General features: G+C 36.8%; 1 protein-coding gene and 1 long non-coding RNA gene across 4 annotated transcripts in view; one reads left to right on the top strand and one right to left on the bottom strand.

The window, feature by feature from the left end:
- LOC135098817 (circumsporozoite protein-like) overlaps positions 1-25727 on the top strand; it is a 128796-nt gene that overhangs the window by 37626 nt on the left and 65443 nt on the right. For 2 of the 3 annotated variants that reach the window (XM_064001207.1, XM_064001209.1), the window contains exon 3: positions 5479-5532. The exons of the other annotated variant lie outside the window; for it this stretch is intronic. In XM_064001207.1, the coding sequence (XP_063857277.1) occupies positions 5479-5532 (54 nt within the window). The remainder of the gene's footprint in view (positions 1-5478; positions 5533-25727) is intronic. 3 annotated transcript variants of the gene reach the window in all.
- LOC135098819 (uncharacterized) lies at positions 20415-23775 on the bottom strand. Its single transcript, XR_010267409.1, has 4 exons — positions 22958-23775; positions 21352-21520; positions 21041-21185; positions 20415-20573 (listed from the first exon to the last, which is right to left on the bottom strand). It is a non-coding gene; the product is annotated as an uncharacterized LOC135098819 (long non-coding RNA).

Raw genomic sequence — 25727 nt, forward strand, 5'->3', positions numbered from 1 at the left:
ATGATTGTATAGGAGCGTGATGTAACCTGTTCACACTGATACCACTTACAGACAAGCCTTCAAGTACCTTGGTATTACGTAGTTGTGATTTGAATAATGTGTTGACTTGTTTAGGTAATCATCAGAGAGAGAGAGAGAGACCGGACAGGTAGGCAGGAAGACAGACGGTCAAACAAACAGGCAGGGAGGCAAGCAAGCAAGCAAGGAGGCAGACAGACTAACAGGCTGGGAAAGATGTAGATGGACATGCAAAAAAGAAAGAAAGAAAGCAGGCAGACAGACAGGGTGACAGGGAAATAGTCAGCCTAACTTGAAGAGGATAGGCAGGCAAAGAAGCAGGCAGACATGCAGGCAGGCAAAAATAGAAGGCAAGCAAGCAGACAGAGAAACAGACAAATAGACAGAGGGACAGATGGATGTGCGGGCAGACACAGATATAGACAAAGTAGTTTTAAATAGCGGCAGAAACTGGTATATTTCATTCTAAAGAGTATATTTGTACAATTTTTTTTGTAAAGCACTTTAATAAATATTTTTACCGTGCCCTGCACCGAGTAATTAACCAAAAGTCCAACTGAATTAGTCAGTGGGATATTAATACAGCATAATGTTTGCATAATATAAACGTATGCCTCTTCCGTTATTCGTACATTCTTTCGTGATAACAATTACTGTAAGTGAAGAAAATGCATACACAGTGACCTAACTATATTTTTTCTCTAATTGCCTCGTACTTACGGTATGCCATTTTTCAGGCACAATACGTAGTTGTCATTGATTTCCTAAAACTACTAAATATAGTCGTAAATATTGTTCCACTCGCAATGTTACACCACACACACACACACACACACACACACACACACACACACACACACACACACACACACACACACACACACACACACACATACACAACATTAATACAAATATATGCGCTGCAACAAAGCAACAGAGATTGGGATACTCTTTCTTACAGAACATTATAGTGAAGATGTGAGGCAGAGATAAACAGACAGACGCAGACAGACAGATTGATTTAAAACACTTAGTAACATGTACTTGTTATAAGCAATTGTAAGTGACCATTACTTTCCCGTTCATTCCCATTCATTCAAGCATTTCAATGTTGAGACGCAAAGGTAGTGTAAGTGTTGAGGCAGTGGTGGTAGTGGCCCCTTCACCTCGCAGCGAGGCAGGAAGGGGAGGCGAGGGACACCAGCAGTGACTGGCCTGAAGGCGCCTTGCGTCCCGCCTCCTCTGTGCCTCCTCTCCCTAGATTCCCTTCATCCGTCAATCGCAACATGACTTGTGCTCCTCCTCTTCAGTCTCACTTAACTACCACCTTCATATTCTAGACACACTTTACTTTCCCTCCTGGCTTCAGCTCAAGGTTTTCCAAGGTCAGTTGAATTGCTTGTGTTCTCGGACTGATGCTAACGGCGCTAATCCGCGCATGGCTTAGCAGTGGACTGTTGGCTTTTCTCTCATCCTGGTACACGCGGCGATGGTACCAAGGGAATCATTGTCATGGCGGAGTGTTAGGAAGGGTGAGGCGAGGCATGGCAGGGTATCTCTTGACTGGAAACCTTAAGTAAGGTAATCTAAGCGAAGTCGAACTGGAAGGTTTGCAATAAAATTAGTGTTGCTGCTCAAGCTGAAGGAGGATTGTTAGGATGTTACTTCTTAGAAAATAGCCCTACTTAGTGAAATATAGTAAAGATAGGTAAAAGAGAGAAGGTGAATTCTACTTGAGAGCGAGATATGGTTTGAGAGAGAGAGAGAGAGAGAGAGAGAGAGAGAGAGAGAGAGAGAGAGAGAGAGAGAGAGAGAGAGAGAGAGAGAGAGAGAGAGAGAGAGAGAGAGAGAGAGAGAGAGATTCCTTACAGTGAAAGCTTTAAGTTCAGTGAAATAGCGTCATTATTCTTCATTGACACTCTTAAGCTGCAGACGCTAGAAAGAAATCAGTCACAACCCAGAAGACATGATATAGAAAAGTAGATCCAACTGTTTCCATATTTTGTCTTGAATATAAAGAACAGATAATAGATTGACAATAACGAAACGATTTACTCGTAAGAGGCTTTGCTTGGGATGAGAGGAGATTAGGGAGTCCTGTTCTGGAGTGAAGCCGAAAACACTGGTGATGTAGAACTGAAATAAGAATTTGTCTCATCGTTGTCTCGTCAACAGCATTCAGTAACGTTCCTTTATAAACTTAATGAAATCCCACTCTTGTTTTAGTACTAAGTAGGATAAACAGAAGCATAAAGTAGAACCGTGCATCTAAATATTTCAAATAAAAGTGTAGTCTCATACATATTAGTCTAAGTGGATCCAAGTTGAAAGTAACTGATGTGTATGACTGTATAAAGAACTTTTCAGCCAATGAATGTACAGTATCTCCGAAAACTATCTTTAAAGTGTGGTGTGAACTGTGGCATAATGAACAATACAAAACCCTCTGCCTGATCACGTTTCGTGTCGGTAAAATTGGTATGCATGGCTTGACGTGATGCTAAGATACCTCTATTTGTTAGGTCATATGTAATACATGGAAACTATCCTTAGTGTGCAGGGCTACTAATTGTCACTGGCGTTATCACCAAACGTGTCAAATAACATCGTTCATTGTGTCAGAATGTAGACGTCTTATTTTTATAGATAATTTGGTAGGTACTCTACAATATCTACTTGGAGAGAGAAAGGGACAGATACTGTCAAAACATCCATCCCACCACACTCTCAGCTCCTGTTAATGCTTTGCCACCTTGAGCAGCAGCCACGCAGATTTACAGATTGCTGGAAAAAAAAAAAAAAAAAACATAGAAATAAAATAGGTATTTGTGGTAGATGTACCTTTGTTATTCCTTCTTTAGTGCAAAGGCCGCGTGTAGTGACTGTAGTCTTCTGAGTGCCCTAAAGAAGATCCTAGCTATAAATAATTTGGTAAAGCTGACGGAAACAGTCAAGCAGCTTTTGGATAGCAGCAGATAGCAGCTTGGATACTGTGTGTGTGTGTGTGTGTGTGTGTGTGTGTGTGTGTGTGTGTGTGTGTGTGTGTGTATTTGTCTGTCGGTCAGTCATTGCACGTGCTGATGGCACGTTCATTAACAACCAAAGTCTCATTGTCATTAAATATTATTGCAGGGAAGCAGATCAACATAAAAACGCTCGCACTGTCTGATGAGGCCGAGTCTTACGACCACAGAATACTTCGAACCTGCTATCCTGTATATTGATAGTTCTGAAGAGAGAGAGAGAGAGAGAGAGAGAGAGAGAGAGAGAGAGAGAGAGAGAGAGAGAGAAACGAAGCAGATATGATAGATCAATTAATATGATTATGAGCGTCGGATCCCATGAAGGACGACTAGAGGGCCAGGAGAGGGTAAGGTACTCAATCAAGCCCTTATGTAGGGGAAGTACTGGAGGCTTGGTATAAACTCTATGAAAGCAGATGTACTGGAGTTTTCATTACAACTGTTTGATTATTATTATTATTACGAGTATTATTGTTATTATTATTATTATTATTATTATTATTATTATTATTATTATTATTATCATTATTATTATTATTATTATTATTATTATTATTATTATTATTATTATTATTACTATTATTATTATATCAGGTTTCATTACAAACTTTAACAGTCAAGGCATTTAATAGTCATTCCTATGAAGAAATAAATTATGAGCGAGAGAGAGAGAGAGAGAGAGAGAGAGAGAGAGAGAGAGAGAGAGAGAGAGAGAGACGTACATTGAAAGTATATTTGCATAAAAAGTCGATAAGTGGCTTAAATATTCCGAGGGGTCGCTAGTCTCAAATGTGAGTAACAAATAAAAAGGCTCGTCAGCTTGGTGTTCATCAGCATGCCTTCTTCAGATGTGTGATTACTCGTGTGTTCACACGACGGGAGATTGAATTACACATAGTAAATGCTTTTAATGGGGATATTTATTTATATATTTGTTTATTAGCTGGTCTTTAGATGAGAGAGAGAGAGAGAGAGAGAGAGAGAGAGAGAGAGAGAGAGAGAGAGAGAGAGAGAGAGAGAGAGAGAGAGAGAGATTAGTGATTGGTCAGGAGAATGTCTGCAATTTTTTTCTTTTATAATGCAAAGCTTTTTAGAATATCAAAGCATTCATTAATTAACCTACACTCTTTTCAGTTACACTTTTTCATATAAATTGTTTTTGCTTTCAAGACAGCAATGGTGATAGAATCTAAGCAGATGCTGTCATGTTTGTTGTTTTGCTGTTAAAGTTTTTTTTCTATATATATGTATAGTGTTGAAGTAGCAAAGGCATCGTAGAAAACACTAACATCAATATGTTTTCAGGGAAAATATGAGAAAATCGTGTGAGTCTTGCCGTGGTAAGAAAGATGACCTCCTGTGGGACCTTATCAAAAGAGTGTCTGGCATTGGTTTGGTAAGCAGTGGGACTAAAAAAAAAAAAAAAATGCATATATAGGAATGTTATTGCCAGCAAAACACTACCTTGGCTTTGCAGTGAAGCTTTTCTATTCAGATGACTGCAGGAACTGAAATATGTAGACACAACTATACTAGGCAGGTCCAGTGAAAGGTATCACACTAAATGTATTGCTTCATCCAGACAAGTTAGCAGCACAAGCATGAAGTAGGGTGGATCTCACAGGTGTTCACTTTTGTTGAGATCCTTACCAAGAAGCGGTGACATCCAGAACCAACAGCAACTATGATATCTCTGTGGTCTCTGGAGCCTTTGTTATTGTTGTTGTTTTGTTGTTTAAGACATTATAGGTAACATGCTGTGTCCTCGCAGTAACCACACGAAAAGGCAGGTATCTAACTAGGAGTGGTCAGAGAGTGTTTGTTGTTGTTGTTGTTGTTGTTGTTATCAGAACCACAAACGGAGGAAGGCAGATGTGTTGTATTACTGAACAATAATAAAAATGAAGAATAGATGAGTCAGGCCACCTTGGCAGAGATACCCAAAAAGGATTTTCATGTTTTGTGCCGTGAATACTTTTTATGGCTAGACTGAAGTGGTACTTATTATTTTATAAGTATATCATTGCTGTTGTTTTTAAGGTTTGTACTGCTGAATGTTGGGAAGCTTTATATTTATTATTTTTTGCCTCTTTTTATTTTGTTATTTAATCTTGTTATATATGTAATGGTGTTTGTTCATTTTATTTTGTTGCAGCTGTTGTGCATATTTAACATTTTTAGCGTTTCAAGTGTGTTCTGTTTTCAGTGTTGTTTTTCATGTATCCATGTGTTCTTGCTTTGAGGAATCTGACATGTTTTATTGATGACATTTTGTGTTTTTCTTCAGTATTTATTCTTTCGTTTTTTGTTCGTGTGTATGTTGTAACTGATGCAGTAAAGGATTTGTGGTGGTTCTGTTCATGATGCTTCATTTTTAGCTCTTTCTAGAATAGTCAAGCTGCATCACTTTTTTATGTGGATGTTTTGATATTTTCAGGAAAGGATGGCAGGTGGTGCCGCGGTGAACACTCCCAACACAAGCAGGAGGAAAGTGAGTACCTGCTTCATTACATCATGTGCACTCTGTTTTGGAACTCGCTGTTAAACTTTTTTTTTTCCATGTCAAATGAAACCTGTCACTGTTGCCAGCCTTTCTCCTGTCAGTTTCCTATGAATCTATGAAGGAAAGAAAAGATGTGCTTCCACGGTATCGTGTCAGTAGTATTATCCATTGAAGGATTAGTTTAAATATTTTTCCAAAGCGTTGTTTTGCCTCCCATTTTTGTGCCTTCCCAGGGTATATATATATATATATATATATGAAAGAAGAAAGAATGTAAATTTAGTCTATAGTGTTCATTGCAACATCTTACAGGGAAAAAAGTCTTTTGTGGATTAACCGAGAATCTTTTTCTAAACTATAATTTTTGTATTCCAGTCTTTGTGTGCTTATTTTAATGTATGCATAGAAAAAAAGGATACAAAATCATATATTTTTTATAATGGTGTCATCTTGTTGGTATAAAAATTTACTTGGAGATTCAGTTGAAACCTAATAATTAGCTGTCAATTTTGCGTTCGTTTTTTTTTTTCGTATATATATATATATATATATATATATATATATATATATATATATATATATATATATATATATATATATATATATATATATATATATATTTTTTTTTTTTTTTTTATACGAATATATGAATGAAGAAAGGAAAAATGCAATTACAAAAAAAAACTTTCCATAATAACAGGAATATTCACTTGAGGACTTTTTAGGTAAATATCAGATCTTCTAATTTATCTGTTTATTTATCTTTTACTGCATTTTACGGTTATGTAGATTAATAATATTTTGCATGTTATGATAAAGTGTCCTTGGAAACTATTACTGTAACAATCTATATTTAGTGTAAATTTGATTTCCACATAAACAAGAAAAAAAAAATTTCCTTGTCTGGAGAAAACATATTTACATTTTCTTTGTTCAATTGGTATTGATATTATTTTTAACTGATTTCCTAGGAAGCGTTACCACCATAATATTTGCGGCCTAACCTAAGGTAACTTTTTATCGTCATAACCTTTGTTGCAGCTTTATTAAGTAAAATCAAAGAGAATTAAACTTGTATAGGTCTATGAAGTGTCCTTATTTGTCTCTGTGTGTGTTGATTGTCACCTTGAAAAGTCAAGGTGACGTGGGCCTTGATGACGAGAGCCGGCCCACACTATTTGTCTCCCTTTTTTTAGAGGCTCGTCGTTGTAGATTTCTGAAAATATTAATTTCATCACGTTTTTTTTTTTTTTTTTTCTTGTCAGCGAATGAAAGAAAATTTATAGTTTTCTTTATCATTTAGTAAAGTATTAAATATCTTTTGAGGGATTATTCCCCTAGCAGAGTGAGGGGTTTATATTATTGTTACCACACATCTCTACACCTCACTGCTCCCGCCTGGCCCTGAAGGGCGCAACGATGATTTGGCCAGGACCACCTTTTGGTGTCCGCACATAAAAATTTTGATTTCAGTTTCAGAAACATATTTTGGTTGGTAACTTTTGAAGGCGTATCTTATTTTATGTAATTTCTTCGTCAGACTCATCTTTTTTGCTGTATTTTGCATATTTCAATTTATAGGCATGTGGGCGAAGATCTCTGTCTTGAAACTCTCGCAACTATCACCTCATCACTATAGAATGAGCTCCAGCGCGAAACTGCGTGAATTATTTGCCATAACTCACTTCTTATACGGGATAGCTAGTCTTGGTTGGCACCATCAGACTCAGCAGTGACTGTAGAACAGAGATGTGTTGTAAAGAACTTGACAAAACAAAAAAGAAAATGATGAGTTGAACTGTGAAGATGTTAAAAAAAAAATGTTCATAACATGTTTTACTTATGCCTGATATTTTCAAATGTTAATCATTGAATTGAATACATATAGCAAAACAGAGTCAATATGGGTAGATATTAAGGAATGATCACAGTCAGTAGTAATGGGAGTAGTGTACAGGCCACCGAACAGTAAAAGGGAAATTAACACCTCACTGTGGCAGGAATTAAATAGAGCAGGAAGGTACAGTCAGGTATTTGTGGTAGGAGACTTTAATTTTAGGAATATCGGCTGGAGCCTGATGGTGGGTAACATGGAAGTAGAAGAATTTCTGAAGGTAATTCAGGATAATTTTTTAAAATACAGTAAAATCCCTCTTATCCGGCATCAACAGGACCGCTGACATGCCGGATACTTGAATAGAAGTGAAATTATGTCCACAATCACCACCCTACACTCACGCATCTTACCATAACAAAGATCAGCTGATCGCCGTGCTGTGCGTCGCCACCCGTGCTGCCACCTCACACTCACCAACACACATTGTGATTGTAATTGTGACTCCTTCTGATCTTTTCAAGCTGAACCACTCATATAACACTTTTTCCATCATTTCACCACGATGATACTGCAGTGTGTGACGATTTTCCACTGCCTTTGGGGTGTCGGTGGCTTTCAAGTAAACCCACAACTTTTTCGTTTGGGATTTATGTCATAAATAGTTGATGAGCCCACACCATATTCCGCCATTAGTTACTGTCTGTTTTCATCTCTCTCTAATCATTGACAAATGTCTACCTTCTGCTTAAGTGCAAGCACAACACGCTTCCTCTTTTCTACAACTTTAGGCATAATGAAGGCGTCAGGCGATAAACAGTGCACACGCGGGACTGAGTCACTCAGTAAACACAGTGCAGTGGGCTGCGGGTGGTGCGAAACAGTGCGCTCTGGTGGCGAGGGGACAAAGTATGCTTCGCACGGGAATTTTAATTGATTTTATGAGTACACATTGATTTTTTATTGATTTTAAGGTTCGGGGAAAAATGTGCTGGATACTTGAAGCTGCCGGATGCTCGAATGCCGGATGAGAGGGAGAACAGTATTCTAGATATAATTCTTACTAACAGGGAGGAAGCAGTCATATAGGTAGAGGTTGGGGACAGCTAGGTGATAGTGACCATTGGTAAATTAGGTACAAATTAAAATGGAAGAAACTTTTAGGAGCAAAAATACTAGTAAAATACCTGACTTTAGGAGAGCAGATTTTGAGGAATTAAAAAAGGTACCTCCAAGGAGTTGACTGGCAACGGATGCAGGGTGAGGTCAGGTCAGGAACAGAGTTGAGAGAGATAAGGAAGGATGAGAGAGGTGAGGTGAGGTGTGAAGGTGAATGACAAGAGAAGGGAAGATTTGTCTGTAAGGGGTGGAGGAGAGAGAGATGGGGAGATAGGTATGAGTATGTTGGAGGGTCAAGTCATGCTGAAATGGGAGAGATGAGGTCGAGAAGAGTAGATGAAGAAGTGGAGAGGATGGAACTGGCCGAGATGGGGGGATTAGGTGAAGTAAATATAGATGAGTTGCATAAATATTTCGTAGATAAATTCCATACATGTCAGTTAGCAAACATCCCTTATAGAGCAATAAGATCACAGAAAAAATAACCCTAAATGGATGACTGCTAGTTTAAAACATCATATAGGGCAGAAGAGAAGTATATATAAGAGATTAAGGGCAGGTGAAGATGTTTTAAGGTCATAATATAATGAATTAGTTAAAACAATCAGGAGGTCAACAAGGGTAATTATGAATTAAAGGTAGCCAGCCAGGCGAAGACAGACCCCAAGGGATTTTATCAGGTATACAAGAAGAAAAGAATAAGGATACTATAAGTCTATTAAAGGCAGCAGATGGGGAGCTGGTTAGTTCTGGGAGGAGTTTTGTAAAATTCTGAATGAGTATTTTTTAACTGTCTTCACCCAGGAAAACATGCAGGATATGCCAAGTAGTGAACAGATGTTTAGAGCAGATGAGAATGAGAAGCTAGCAGATATTTCCATAACTAAGGAGATCATGGAACAGGAGATAGATAGGCTAAAAAAGTTCAAGGCACCAGGACCAGATGAAATACAGTAAAATCCCTCTTATCCGGCATCCAAGTATCCGGCAGATTCAGGTATCCGGCACATTTTCCCCGAGCCTTAAAAACAATAAAAAATCAATGTGTACTCATAAAATCAATTAAAATTCCCGCGCGAGGCATACTTTGTCCCCTCGCCACCAGAGCGCACTGCTTCGCGCCACCCACAGCCCACTGCACTATGGTTACTCAGTGACTCAGTCCCGCGTGTGCACTGTTTATTGCTTGACGCCTTCATCATGCCTAAAGTTGTAGAAAAGAGGAAGCGTGTTGTGCTTACACTTAAGCAGCTGTTCAGATCAGCTGCTAATTAAGATCAGCTGATCTTTGTTATGGTAAGATGCGTGAGTGTAGGGTGGTGATTGTGGACATAATTTCACTTCTATTCAAGTATCTGGCAATATTCAAGTATCCGGCATGTCGGCGGTCCCGTTGATGCCGGATAAGAGGGCTTTTACTGTATATCCCAGAGTACTTAAGAAATGCAAAGAGGTTATTAGTGAGCTGTTAGTCTCTCTCTTTAGGAAATCATTTGAGTCATATCCCAGAGTACTTAAGAAATGCAAAGAGGTTATTAGTGAGCTGTTAGTCTCTCTCTTTAGGAAATCATTTGAGTCAGGTGAGGTACCAGTATTGTGGAGGCAGGCTAATGTAGTACCCCTCTTTAAGAAAGGAGATAAAACTTTAGCATCTAATTATAGACCTGTCAGCTTAACTTCAGTTGTGGGTAAAATATTGGAGTCAATAATAGCGAGGAACATTAGGGAGCATTTAGACAAACATAACTTGATAAATTAATCACAGCATGAATTCTCAAAGGAGAAGTCTTGCCTGATGAACTTGTTAAGTTTTTACAGTAAAGTGTACGAGGCAGTAGATAATGGTGATAGTTATGATATCTTATATCTGGACTTTAGTAAAGCTTCTGACAAGGTACCCCCATCAGAGGCTCCTGAGAAAGGTTAGGGCACACGGGATAGATGGGAAGGTGTTAGGATGTATAAGGTCATGGCTAAGCGACAGGTGACAAAGAGTTGTAATAAACGGCTCTAAATCTAGGTGGTGTCTTGTAATTAGTGGGGTGCCACAGGGATCAGTATTAGGGTCATTGTTGTTTTTAATATATATCAATGACTTGGATATTGGAATTAGTAGTGATGTTAGTAAATTTGCAGATGACACAAAGATAGATTAATTAGGTCAGAATCGGATGGCATCGCCTTGCAGGCAGATTTAGAGAAGATGAATGAATGGACAGACAGATGGCAAATGCAGTTTAATATCAACAAATGCAAAGTACTTAGAGTAGGTAGAGGAAACCCACACAGTAGATACACAATGTTTTAAACAACAAAACTCTGGTAGGTACAGGATACGAGAAAGATTTAGGAGTTATAGTTAGTTCTGAACTCTGTCTAGGAAAGCAATGCATAGAGGCCAGAAACGGCAAATAGTGTATTAGAATTAATTTTTAGGAGTGATAAAAGAAGATGGCCTGAAGTAATATTAAAGTTATATTTGGTGCTGGTCAGATCTCATCAAGGCTACACTGTGCAGTTTTGGTCCCCACATTACAGGAAAGATATAGGTCTATTAGAATCAGTACAGAGGAGAATGACTTAAAGGATACAGGGGATGAGGAGCATTCCTTATGAGGCAAGATTAAAGCTGTTAAATTTGCATTCTTTAGAGAGATGTAGGTGAAGTGGGGACCTGATTGAAGTCTTTAAGTGGTATAAGGGTTATAACAAGGTGTATGTAAGCAAAATTCTTAGGATCAATAACCAGGATAGAACAAGTAATAACGGGTTCAAGCTTGAAAATTTTTCTAAAAAAGGTTCTTAAATAGAGTGGGAGATGAGTGGTATTTAGTCAGTAATCATGTTGTTAGTACTAAGACATTAGGGAGCTTTAAGAGAAGATTAGACAGGTTTATGAATGGGGATGATAGGTGGAAATAGATAGGTATATTTCATACAGGGACTGCCACGTGTAAGCCTGGCCACTTCTTGTGGCGTTCCTTATTTCTTATGTTCTTATGTTCTTATATACTGAAATATATTATTACTTTAAGTGGAAAAAGTCTCGGGAATAGGATATCTTGATCAGAATGCAGATAAAGCTCAACATATTGAAAACACAGAGTCATTTATAGCATTGTGTCACTCACTGCAACCTGAACAGCGGCTCGACACTATGCGTGGCATGTGCAGCCGGGCTTCGTTTGACAACGTCTGTGACGCATCCAAAAATTAGAATCAGCCGCTGGAAGAAGGTCTTTTAAGTTGCTAAGCAGCTTAAAACACCTATTACTTAGTTATTTATTTTTTTTTGTGAAGTCAAACTTCCTATTGTCATTTAAAAAAAATCAAACTTTTTTCTCCAAATAATCTTGCGCATTTCATCGCATGCATTGTTATTATTTATTTATTTTCTTCTCATGCGAAACCTCACTTTGTATGATCTTTAAGTTCTCTTCACTATATTATCTTAGGTATATTATTCCTTTCAAAAATTGCAATTGATGCATAATTTATATACTATACAAAAATATTAAATTAATAAATTATCAAAAATAAAAAACACACAAACACTAATTTGATAATGTAATTACATATTCATATTTGCGTCCTCTTTTATAAATCATCCACAGTAATGTTTTTCTTGGTGCCTCATCCTCTCAGAATCCTCGCACTCACATCACACTCTCATCGTGCTTACCTCTCTGCATCTCAAACACATTCCTTGCAAGGTTAGCATTCCTGTGAAGGTTATGCATGTCCATGTACGCCTGTATGTACGTATCTGTGTATTGTTGCTGCTATTCATTGTCGTCTTGTTCTTGTTCTTCTCGACATTCTTCTTCTTTGTGTTGTTGTTCATGTTGCTAATTTGTTGTTGTTGCTCCTGCAGTTTTTTCTCTATGCTGGTGTAATCTGGTATGTTTTCTTTCTTTTATTTGATATTCATGAACAATATTTTGATTTCATTAGAAGTAAAAATGCAACTTTTTTTTTCATATCACAGTAATGCCTTATATTTTCTTTTGCTCTCTCTCTCTCTCTCTCTCTCTCTCTCTCTCTCTCTCTCTCTCTCTCTCTCTCTCTCTCTCTCTCTCTCTCTCTCTCTCTCTCTCTCTCTCTCTCTCTCTCTATAGAGAGAGAGAGAGATGAATATCAAATAAAAGAAAGAAAACATACAAATTACACCAGCGTAGAGAAAAAAACTGCAGGAGCAACAACAATGAATTAGCAACATGAACAACACAAAGAAGAAAAATGAGGAGAAGAACAAGAGTAAGAAGAATAAGAATAGCAGCAACAGTAACTGCAATAACAACAACAATAGCATCATCAACAACAGTAACAACAAAGGGAATAAATCTCTTTGTATCCAACAGGAGCAGAAAACATCATGGCTTTACCATCCAAGAAGTCGATGTCTCAAGTTACATAAATATTAGTATAAAAGAAACATTTTTTAGAGAAATAGCAAATATAAGCAATTATTCATACGATAAACACAAAAATGGAAATTAATGATTCAAAGTAAATATTATGAAGAGATTAGATAAAAATACAAACAGATGTAGGAGAGAAATTTTAACATCAAAAGCAAAAAATAAGCAATTCAGTTAAGCATAACAAAATAATCAAAGCGTCAGCAAATAAAAAGAGATGTAAATAATAAAGGGGAGAAATAAGCATGCATTATTATTACTATTATTTTTTAGTTAACAATTTTATACAGGAACATCATATCATTTTTGAGAGAGAGAGAGAGAGAGAGAGAGAGAGAGAGAGAGAGAGAGAGAGAGAGAGAGAGAGAGAGAGAGAGAGAGAGAGAGAGAGAGCATCACAGTGTTCATTCACCTTGCATATTAATGAAGAGCTCAAGGGCATGATGGTGGATTACAGGGAGAGAAGTGAGGGAGAACAAGGGTGAGAGGAGAGAGAGAAGAGGAGAGAGAGGGAGAGGCAGGCTGTGGACAGAGTGAGTGCAGGGTGTGGAGAGATGGGGAAGAGTAAGTGAGAAATAAGGTGAGAGCAGCATATATGAGAGAGAGAGAGAGAGAGAGAGAGAGAGAGAGAGAGAGAGAGAGAGAGAGAGAGAGAGAGAGAGAGAGAGAGAGAGAGAGAGAGAGGCAGGGGGTGATGGTTACTATGAAGACAACAGAAAAAGAATGAACGAAAAAATAGAGTGAGGAAAGAATGAGGGAAGGTGAGAGGAACATCAAGGTGTAGAGACAAAGGGTGAGGGAAGGCACGGGAGATAAGGAAGACTGATGCAAATGAAGAACAGGAAAAGGAAAGTAAAAAGAGGGAGGTAAGACTCTTGTTTAAGTCATGCTGATACAGTTTGGTCTGGCTGGACAAAGCTTGTGATAACTTGTACTGTACAGAAAATGAACAAGTCAGGCATGACTTTCCCTCCTTTATTTCAACTAGACGGCACCACTGCTATCACATCTATTTCTAAAGTTGAACTCTTCACCCACACCTTTGCTAAAAACTCTACCTTGGACGATTCTGGACTTGTTCCTCGCTCTCCTCCACCCTCTGACTACTTCATTCTACCTGTTAAAATTCTTCACAATGATGTTTTCCATGCCCTCACTGGCCTAAACCCTGGGAAGGCTTATGGACCTGATGAGGTCCCTCCTATTGTTCTCCAAAACTGTGCCTCTGTGCACAGTTTCACCTTGCCTAGTCAAACTCTTTTAGCTCTGTCTGTCAACATCTACTTTTCCTTCTTGTTGGAAGTTCGCCTATATTCAGCCTGTTCTTAAAAAGGGTGACTGTTCTAATCCCTCAAACTACCGTCCTATTGCTTTAATTTCCTGCCTATCTAAGATTTTTTAATCTATCCTCAACAGGAAGATTCTTAAACATCTATCACTTCACAACCTTCTATCTGATCACCAGTATGGGTTCCGTCAAAGCCACTCTACTGGTGATCTTTTAGCTTTCCTTACTCAGTGGTGGTCATCCTCTTCTAGAGATTTTGGTAAAACTTTTGCTGTTGCCTTGGAGATATCAAAAGCTTTTGACAGAGTCTGGCACAAACCCTTGATTTCCAAACTACTGTCCTACAGCTTCTATCCTTCTCTCTGCAACTTAATATCAATAAATGCAAAGTACTTAGCGTAGGTAGAGGAAAGCCACACTGTAGGTACACATTAAACAACCAAACTCTGGTAGATACAGTGTACGAGAAAGATTTAGGAGTTATAGTTAGCTCTGAACTCCATCTAGGAAAACAATGCATAGAAACCAGAAACAGGGCAAATAGGGTACTAGGATTCATTTTTAGGAGTGTTAAAAGTAGAAGGCCAAAAGTAATATTAAAGTTATACTTGGCGCTGGTCAGACCTCATCTAGACTACGCTATGCAGTTCTGATCCCCACATTACAGGAAAGATATAGGTCTATTAGAATCAGTGCAGAGGAGAATGACTAAAAGAATACAGGGGATGAGGAGTATTCCTTACTAGGCGAAATTGAAGTTGTTAAATTTGCATTCTTTAAAGAGATGTAGGGTAAGAGGGGACCTGATAGAAGTCTTTAAGTGGTATAAGAGTTATAACAAGGGGGATGTAAGCAAAATTCTTTAGATCAGCAACAAGGGGAGAACAAGAAATAACAGGTTCAAGCTTGAAAAATTTAGGTTTAGGAAGGAGATAGGAAAAAATTGGTTCTCAAATAGAGTGATAGATGAGTGGAATGTACTCAGTAATCATATTGTTAGTGCTAGGACATCAAAGAGCTTTAAGACAGGATTAGACAGGTATATGGATGGGGATAATAGATGGAAATAGGTAGGTATATTTCATACAGGGATTGCCATGTGTAAGCCTGGTCGCTTCTTGCAACTTCCCTTATTTCTTATGTTCTTATGTTCTCTGTAACTCCATCATCACCTGGTATTGTTCAGTGCCTTGAAAATTCAATTCCTCCATCTATGAACTCGACACAACCTTCCAGACAACTATCCCCTCTTCTTCAGTGACACTCAACAGTCTCCCTCTTCTACACTGAACATCCTCGGTCTGTCCTTTACTTATAATCTGAACTGGAAACTTCACATCTCATCTCTAGCTAAAACAGCTTGAATGAAGTTAGGCGTTCTGAGACGTCTCTGCCAGTTTTTCTCACCCCCTCCAGCTGCTAATTGTACAAGGGCCTTATCCGTCCATGTATGGAGTATGCTTCACATGTCTGGGGGGGTTCCACTCATACCGCTCTTCTAGACAGGATGGAATCAAAAACCTTTCTTCTCATCAACTTCTCTCCTCTAACCGACTGTCTTTAGCCTTTCTCTCATCATCGCAATGTTGCATCTCTAGCTGTCTTCCACCGCTATTTTCATACTAACTGCTCTTCTGATCTTTGTAACTGCATGCCGTCCCTCCTCCCATGGCCTCACTGCACAAGACTTTCTTCTTTCTCACACCCCTATTCTGTTCACTTCTCTAATGCAAGAGTTAACCAGTATTCTCAATCATTCATCCCTTTCTCTGGTAAACTCTGGAACACCCTGCCTACTTCTGTATTTCCACCTTCCTATGACTTAAATTTCTTCAAGAGGAAGGTTTCAAGACACTTATCCTTCAAATTTTTACTACTGCTTTTGGACCCTTTTCTGGGACTGGGATCTGTTTTTTTTTTTTTTTTTTTTTTCCTTGGGCAGTGTCCCTCCTACATTAGAAAAAAAAACAATATGATATAGAACTAAATTATAATATATATATATATATATATATATATATATATATATATATATATATATATATATATATATATATATATATATATATATATATATATATATATATATATATATATATATATATATATATATATATATATATATATATATATATATATATAACCCACTTAGGCTTTTTTTTTATGCCAACCCTGAGTCAGGATGATCACCATGACCAGAATTATTTTTAGTTGGTGTTGACTGTTGTGTCACTACACTTATTGAACACCATTTGCTCCTATCGAAGAAAACTTAATATAAGATCATCGATTATGAACTGATGCAAAGAGTTTTGTTTTCTAACTTGCCTTAATATATAGAATTGTTCAAATTTTCTAAAGTTACAAAATTTACTAAGGCCTGTAAGATTTTCAACTTTTTTGGGGGGATATTTAAAAATTCTAACATAGATACGTTGAAATGTAATGTATTGACAATTTTTTTCAAGTCACATAAATTTTTTTCAAGTCACATATTTTAAGAATTTCAACATACGTTAAAGTGAAATATACCAGTCATTTGGTTACTTTATGCAACAAACAATTGTAATAAAAAAAAATCAAACTGGCATTATCCAACTAGGCTGACTTTAGAAAACAGATTGAGAAGAATTTATGAGTAAATGCCTTTGGTTGATTGACAGTCATTGACCTCTCATTAATTACAGAGAAGGGAATGATTCTTTTTTTATTTTACTGATCATGGTGAGTGATAATAGAAAAGTTTGGCTTAATATAAATGTATTCATGTGTTTTCTCGTTGCCATGATAAGTTAATTTGTTAATTGCTTCAGTCTCTCTCTCTCTCTCTCTCTCTCTCTCTCTCTCTCTCTCTCTCTCTCTCTCTCTCTCTCTCTCTCTCTCTCTCTCTCTCTCTCTCTCTCTCTCTCTCTCTCTCTCTCTCTCTCTCTCTCTCTCAAAATTCCATCATATTCATCACTTTATTGCTGCTCCCTCCATCTTACTCAGAGGGCGCAGGGTGAGGTGGCGAGCAGGGCGCCAGAGAGCAAAGAAAGATATGAAGACAGGAAATTAGGTTTGGAAAAGACAGTGGTGGGTCGGCGAGCGGCGGGTTATGTAGCGACGTGAAGGGAAGAGCTGTGTGTGGAAGGCGTCTCTGAGGAGGCTACTTGGCCGCTCATAATTTAAGTCTGAGCTGTGAGAAGCAGTGAATTGAGAAATAGGAGCAGTGTAAGGAGGAGTGAATGAATAATTCAAGATGCACAGTAAGGAAAGGGGAAGAATATGTAGGGCTAGAAGGGGAAGAAGGAAGAGGCTTAGATTAAAGAGTAAAGATGAGGCATCTTCTTTTCATTATTTATGGATTATCGCTGTTATGGCGAGTAAAAAGAAAATATATAGGAAATAACTTATTGGTGATCAGTAACATTAGTAACACATTTACTTAAATTAAACCACCACATGCTTCTTTCTTTTATATTAGCATCTATTGAGGGTGGTTAGGAGCAATCACACTTCAGGCTGGGAGGCGAGGAGCCAGCATTTTTGCCTAACTTATAGCCCCTCTTTGTTGTAAGGTGCCTGGAGACGCAAATTGCGTAAACGTACCTTTTTCTTAAACGCTTATAAAATGTACATTGTAAAAAATAATCTATAAATTTTACAGAAAATTCACTGGCAACCAGGCTGCCGAACTTTTTCTCTAAAATTTACAGTTATCTGTAAACAAGAATTTCCATATAAATAACAGATTTTCTGTAAATTTTATATGTTTCTGTATTTTTTTCCTTGTACATTATCACAGGATTTTTTTGTATACCATTTACAGAAATTACTCATCAAAAAAGGGGGAAAATGTATTTCTCAATTTTAGTCTATCTTACTGGAACAGTACTGGCAAACAGTATTTGTAGTTTACATGAACTTGTGAACAACTTAGCAGTATCAAATTCTTAAGAAATTTCTAGTTAATATCCATAATGTATCAAATTCTTAAGAAATTTCTAGTTAATATCCATATTGTGTACACTTGATGATAGTAGTACAGCACATAGATCCTTCATTATATCAAACTAATCTGGAAAGTCTGGGTTGATAAAAAAAAAAAAAAGATACATCTAATGACTTGTTGGCATATGACCCTTTTTTTTGTATATGCCAAATTTTCTCTGTACATCAGAAAAAAAGTTTGTATACTTGTGTATGTGTACTACTGTATATGCAGTTAAGACAATACAGTACATACATATCAAATTATGACTTTAGATACAAATGGTAGACATTGCAATGCTGCTGCTCTCACTACACATTACTGTTTACAGTTGCCAGCTGATCACACGCCTGAATGCCTGCTGGCCAACTGAACCATGCACCACATATTAATAAAGTGTATTCAGTATACACTGAGCAACAGTTCAAAAGGTCGACTGACTGGCAGCCAGGCAGGAGTATATTGTTTCCTCCAGATGGTCAGCATGTAAACAAAAGGCACACTGAGAGCAGTGGGCAAGTGGTATACATAAACTTTTTATGACAAACTGAAAAGTTCGCTGTATGCAGAAAAGAGCAGATACCAGAAGAAACCAGTGTTTGAAAGAGCAAATTTGAGGTTATATCCTGAATCAACAGCAATGTTTTAATTACAGCAGTAAAATGCTGTAAACTTTCCAATATCCATCCTAGTTATTATCCAAAGGCCCATCCGGAGACTGCAACATCTGGATAGGGATGTAAATGACTGTAAAACATCCGGATAATGACTTACTGTCTGAATAGTGACCCTTACCCTCCAGATAGCAACTCTTACTGTCACGATAGCCAATCAGACACTTGTTTGGATAATGACGAGTCTGGATACCGACAGTCTGGATATTGGAGCGATGGAAATGCGACTATTCAGTACTCGTGACATTTTTTACATTTAATAACAATTTAAGTAAATAAATACTAAAATCATAATTGACTCAGTAGAACACATATTTACTAGGGCACTTTGAGGACTTTTTTTTATGAATATTAAATATTCTTTTCTATATGAACAGATCTTGAGTATATCACATATCTACCTGATTATGTACAAAAATATTTAATTACGTCGGTGGGAAATCACTTCACCTGAACCAAAGTCTATGAAAATAAGTTAACTGCTTCCAGTATCTGAAACATTCTTGGGAAAATAAGCAAGGTATTATTTAAACTGTATGTGTTTATGAGAGAAACACAGAAGGAATGCAAGGACTGATATGTGTAAGGAATCTGACAACCAAGCTGAAAAAAAAAAGAAATAATAATAATAAAAAAAAAAAAAAAACATCCTTTTAGTTAAAGCACAGCATCAGTAATAATAAACATGGGAACTTGAATCCTGTCCTACTGCCCATGGAAAAATTATAAAGGTGAGACAATTCATAGGAGAAAGATTTTATTTAACACAATGTATCCAACAGCACATCGGGTTAAGGCTTGGACAACCTACATTTTCCTCATATTCTCACGTAAAAGATGAACTAGATAAGAGGCTTCAAAATCAAAATGAGGTAAAAGGAGAAATTACCTGAGCACATTTTTAAAACTAAACATACATTAGACAAACTTGCAAAAAATATTTCCACAAAACTACACTATACAATTTAATCAATTACTTGACACTTCATCAAAGAGCATTCCTAAAAAATAATAAATAAATAAATAAAAATAACAGTGAATCTAAGCATTTCACTACATCACCAAGCATGGAGAGAACTTTACATAATCATCATCATTACACTTCATTAAAAGAGAATTTAAGAAAAAAAAAATCATAATGAACCTAGGCATTTAACTATACATCAACCAGCATGGAGAGAACTTTACATCATCAGCATCATCATCACCATTATAATCATTACATACACAAATAAAAAAAAGCATTCCAGAAAAAATTTGAACCTAGGTATTTAATTTACATCACCAATCATGGAGAAAACTTGCATTATCATCATCATCACCACCATTATAATCATCATTATACTTGCATGGAGAAAACTTGACATCATCATCATCATCACCTTTATAATCATTACACCATTATTAAGAGCATTCCAGAAAAAAAAAAAAAAAAAAAAAAAAAAAAAAAAAAAAAAAAATATATATATATATATATATATATATATATATATATATATATATATATATATATATATATATATATATATATATATATATATATATATATATAATGAACCTAGGCATTTAAGTACATCACCTTTACAGCATCACCATTATAATTGTCATTGACACATCATTAAAAAAAGAGCATTATTTAAGTACATCACCAAGACTGGAAGAGAAGTTTTATCCACTTGTGTATCACAATTCTAGGTTCCTCCCCTCTAGTGGCTGACAGCATCTGCAATAGTTAAGATAATGAAAACATGATACAAAAGTTGCATTGTTGTCTTCAGTCTTGAACGCACAATACAAGTACTTCATATAAACAGTAAGGTATATACTACATGGCAAATTGTTTATTTCTACTGAAGTCAGTGGTAATAAATAAATTAAATAAATGATGGCCCACTAAGTTTCCAAATAGGGATGACCAGCCCCTTTTTTCCAGGCACAAGCACATTAAAGCAATCTAACCGTCATAACACACTCATAGCATCTCTAATAAAATTAGTAATCAAACAAATTAATTATTTGTGAGGTAAAATGAAATGGTAAATAAGACACTGTAATACATGTGACTTCCTGGAAGCTTATTTTTCACTTAACAAAAACCCAATATAAGTGTTCCAAGATTTCTTAAAAGAAAATAATAATGATTAATCTCCATAATGATAAAGCAATGTTTTCATAAGTAATAAACATTACCTGGTGGGATTTAGCTCCTCCAGTCTACATCAGCAATACCATTAATCAGGGACAGGACCTTCGGATGGACTTCAGAGTGCCTTTTGCAATGTTTTTTTTTACTTCTATCTTGCTCCCCCATTTGGGATTGATACCAGCAAAACATCTGTAGTGATGGAAGGTAATGTACTATGGAGGTACATTGGAGGTGTTCTGGACAGATTTATCCATATATATATATATATATATATATATATATATATATATATATATATATATATATATATATATATATATATATATATATATATATATATATATATATGAATTACCTTTGAATGAACTTGAGTGTTGATGCAGAATCCATGGGGTACCTTATATTAAAGTTGTAATAGGAGGCCAACAGCATAGCTAGGCCAGTGGTAAATGTGGCAATATGCTCAGTGACAACAACACCATCAATTGACAGCATATATCTTGTTGTAGTAAACCTTGATTCTCCTGAAAGTATTAAAAATAAATAAATAAATAAAAATAACATAGCCACCTGGTAAGGATTTCATGACTTGTCTCTAGCATCTTCACCCCTTCCTCACCAATTAATGCTTGTGGCAGAACTGCAGTAGATATTTTACCTCCTCTTCCTAAAGCTTTTCCCACAAAAGACCAGGTAATAATAATGGTAACATAATTTTTATGGACCACAAGATACTTCTCTCTCATAATTTTTATAACAAATGCCCACACATCCCCTTCCTGTTTATTAAGCATAAAGGAACCAATTAATAACTTTATCAAAGGTAAAATGATAAGAAAATTACAATTATTTACACTGCTCCTGGTTGTAATATTACACCTCCTTTGGTTACATATGTATATAAATGATAAGCTAGTCCCTTCCAAGTCATAAATGTCATTTCTTGTTGTACTGGATACCTCCTAACTTGGTGACAAGTCATCACAGAGGTCTGAATTTGATGAGTAGACCATTTCAGTTGGCAAGTCCTTAACTGTTTGATATGTGTGATGCCTACTTAAGTGTGATTTAAATGTGGTTGTCTTTGAGAACATTTTGGAGCACTGATTAAAGGGGCACTGAATCCTGGTGCCATCATCAATGTGCTGTCTCAGATGCTTTAATAAATCCTTCATTTTTATCACAAACTTGTTGGCACAAAAGAGTTTTACACTGTAATTTCAAATGGAGACTTAAGATCAACAATTTTTCATCACTTTTTGACCTACATTCTTGATGGTCTTGGTATATATGAGCCTTTAGCCCTGCATATGATGAAAATGTCCATTTGGAATCCCTTAATGGGCATTTGATAACTCTTCTGTATTGATTTAAATGCAACAGGCAATGATTTACACAATTTTTCACTGACCTTGATACATGATTACAGAGAGGACATGAAGACTCTGAATCCATGACACAAAAGTAATTACTAAAAAATCATTAGTACTTAACTGTGCTTGCCCTTCAGGTATTCAGAGATTATTACAACACTTAAGAAACATACTTTTTTTCTAAAAGTGGTAGTGGACTCATGGAACAAACTCCACTACATTTTCACTCATTCATCAGTCTTCCACTCATCTGTGCCCACCAGCCGGATGTAACAGATTACCACTTAACCTAGGTAATCAACCTAACAAACTAATGAAACTAACCATCATAACCAAACCAAACCAAATTAGACTGACCTAACTAACCTAACCAAGCCAAACCAGCATAATTTAACATAGGTATATAATCAAACTAACAAAACTAAGACTGCAGGTGAGTTTAGTTATTTAATTTACCAATGACTTCCTGCATAAACATAATTTATATTAGGTAGGTAAAAAAAATGTATACATCATGCACAAATAAACACACTTAATAATGACATGGCTTACAAGCTGAGATTAACCAACCATTGAATTGTCACTTACATGCGAGAGAGGAGACCAGGAATGTTGTTGGATGCAAGGCCTTTAGGCCTTAGGACCTTAGGAGGTAGGTAGGTAGGTAGAATACTGGCTAGCTGTGCCCTTGGTGATGTTTTTGTTGAGGCTGTACAGTTCAGTCTTAACAACAGCGTCAACTTAGCCTCTAGTGTCCCAGAAGTGCAGTAAGCTGACAGTATCAAGCTTGATGAAAGTACAGGCCTGGGTCTCACTCAGTGCAGGATAAAAAAGGTGTAGCTACTGGTCTCGTACTGGCATTTGGCAGGCACCTCGTATCCATAAACAGAAAAATTGGTGGTTCAACAGTTGGAAATCTCGATGTGCATGTAACTACTCCTATGCTTTTATTATTCTTCTCATCATACTTCCTCAAAATTTCATACTACTAAATATTTCAACTGAGATAACAAAATATATTTCTTACCTTGCTTGTCTCCCCAGAGTAGAATATTCCATCTTCTGGTTACTGAAGTTACTAGGTCGAAGTAACCTTGCGTCACCGAAATATTATATAGAACGTTTGAGCTTTTCATTTCATTATGAATAATTTTCATCATCACCTTAAGTGAAAATATTTGTATACGATAAATGCACATCGACATACAAAGGCGCTACATGACAAGTTTTCAGTAACAGTGCCACGTGTCGCAATAAACAATGCACATGACAAATAATATAGAAAAAAAAAAAAAAACATTTAAAGTATGTTTTTAAGGCTATTGGTATAACAGCAATGAATAAGTATTACATTCCAAGTATTTAATGAAGAATAATATTGAAGACAACCGCTTAGCAACGAAGAAAAAATGCAACATTTACAGACACCCTGTTGCTTCGATTTACAGTGTTTATCTGTATTTAATTCTATCTCGATAAAATATTATTTATATAATATGGAGGCTTATGGTGTCTCGGCACACACTCAACATTGCCTGTTAAATGTTAACAAGGACTGAGCCAAGAAATTCAAGACATCACAACCAAATTGCATGTCACATACAACGGTCGGATTTGTAAACTTTGGTTACAGCTATTTCCTGTCAGTATTTATGGGAAAAATACTGTAAAAACAACAATTATTTTGTACAGTGTAGTAAGAAAGTTCCCTTAAAGACACCTAACGAGTAAGACTTTTGCACACACACACACACACACACACACACACACACACACACTATGGCAGCAGCAGGAGCACAAGCAACAGCAGTCCGTACTTTGTTTCGTTATTGGTGAAGAAACACTATTTCTTCTCTTTGTTTTTAGGTTTTAACACGGTCCTCTGATTTTGTGTTTGTGTTGTCGGATGCAGCAGCGACGGGACGTTTTTCTTTCCTCGCAGCCAGATGATGTAGACTGGCTTTTTCCTGCTCCTCCTGACACACTCACAATTTACCGGTGAGTGACGGGGACGGAGCAGTTTTTGTAGTGCAGTGTACGTCCTTCCTTTTTTAGGTTTACATTTAAGTGAAGCCTGTCATGCTTGCCTATGTTATTCCATGTGCATGTAAGGTAAGGCTGCTTGACAAAGTGTCTGACTCACTGCAGACACTTGCTTTATGCTGTACTGTAATAAACAAGTAATTTCTCAATGTAAAGGAAACAGTGAGTCACAAAAGTGCCTCTCAATATGATTTGGTAATGAAAAGTAGAATACATGTATGAAGTATGTATGTATGAATGTATGAAGTAAATAGATAATAGTCTCTCCCTTTACGCTGTGACGGAATGATGTAGTTGTGGTGATGTAGTCTGGGATAATGATGTACACTAGAAAAAATAAATAAAAATCCCATTAATATCAACAGTTCCATTCGCGTGAAAGGTTCAGTGTTCCTCCATTATTTTGTTTATCTTCAGCATTTCCACTTTATGTTTACTTAACTTGACAAGTGTGTTCTACGTGTGCCCCTAGGCGAAAAAAAAGCTTACCATTTTATATTCCTTTTTCATATCTTGATTTATACAAAACTTTTTTATTCAATGATATCCTCTCTCTCTCTCTCTCTCTCTCTCTCTCTCTCTCTCTCTCTCTCTCTCTCTCTCTCTCTCTCTCTCTCTCTCTCTCTCTCTCTCTCTCTCTCTCTCTCTCTCCAGAGGAATACAAAGGAATGCACTGGAAGACCAAACCTTGAGGTATTGACGAGGCTGTTTGGATAATTATTGTACATTAACTATTTGTGGGAGATACAGGATAGTACAGAAGGTTCCTCCCCACCAATCCCTCCAGCAGAAGCTGACAAGATACAGGAATTGATACCACGTGGTATAGAAAAATCACATAGAACTTGAGAGAATAGTGAGGGAAAGAGTTGTGGTCTGTCTACTTTTGTTTGTGAGGGAGAGTGTAAATGCATGATAGTTGTGTGATGTGGTGTGTGCGTAGCGCAGGTGAAGGCACAGTTTGGTTGTTGAGGGGTGGTGCAGCATCCTTGCGTTGCGCTTTCCAGGGAGGCGGCAGTCAATCAAGCCACAGCTTCGGTCACTGGGTTTGTGTGCCTTCCCTTTAGAGGCTGCATACACAGGTTATCCCCAGCAACTTTGACCTCTAGTACTTAAAATCACAAAGTTGATCAATAACAGGAGAATGCGGACGAAGAAAATAAGGATTACATGTGATTACAATGGATAACCAAAACAGAAACACTCCCACAGGTCTTTACATAACGCTTTGGAATTAATTTAGATTAACTACCATTTAGTAAAGTAAGCTAGAGCAGTGTATGACTTCTGCCAAACTGACACGCCCTTGTGCTTG

This window comes from Scylla paramamosain, unplaced genomic scaffold, assembly GCF_035594125.1.
Source record: "Scylla paramamosain isolate STU-SP2022 unplaced genomic scaffold, ASM3559412v1 Contig84, whole genome shotgun sequence".
Classification (NCBI taxonomy): domain Eukaryota; kingdom Metazoa; phylum Arthropoda; class Malacostraca; order Decapoda; family Portunidae; genus Scylla; species Scylla paramamosain.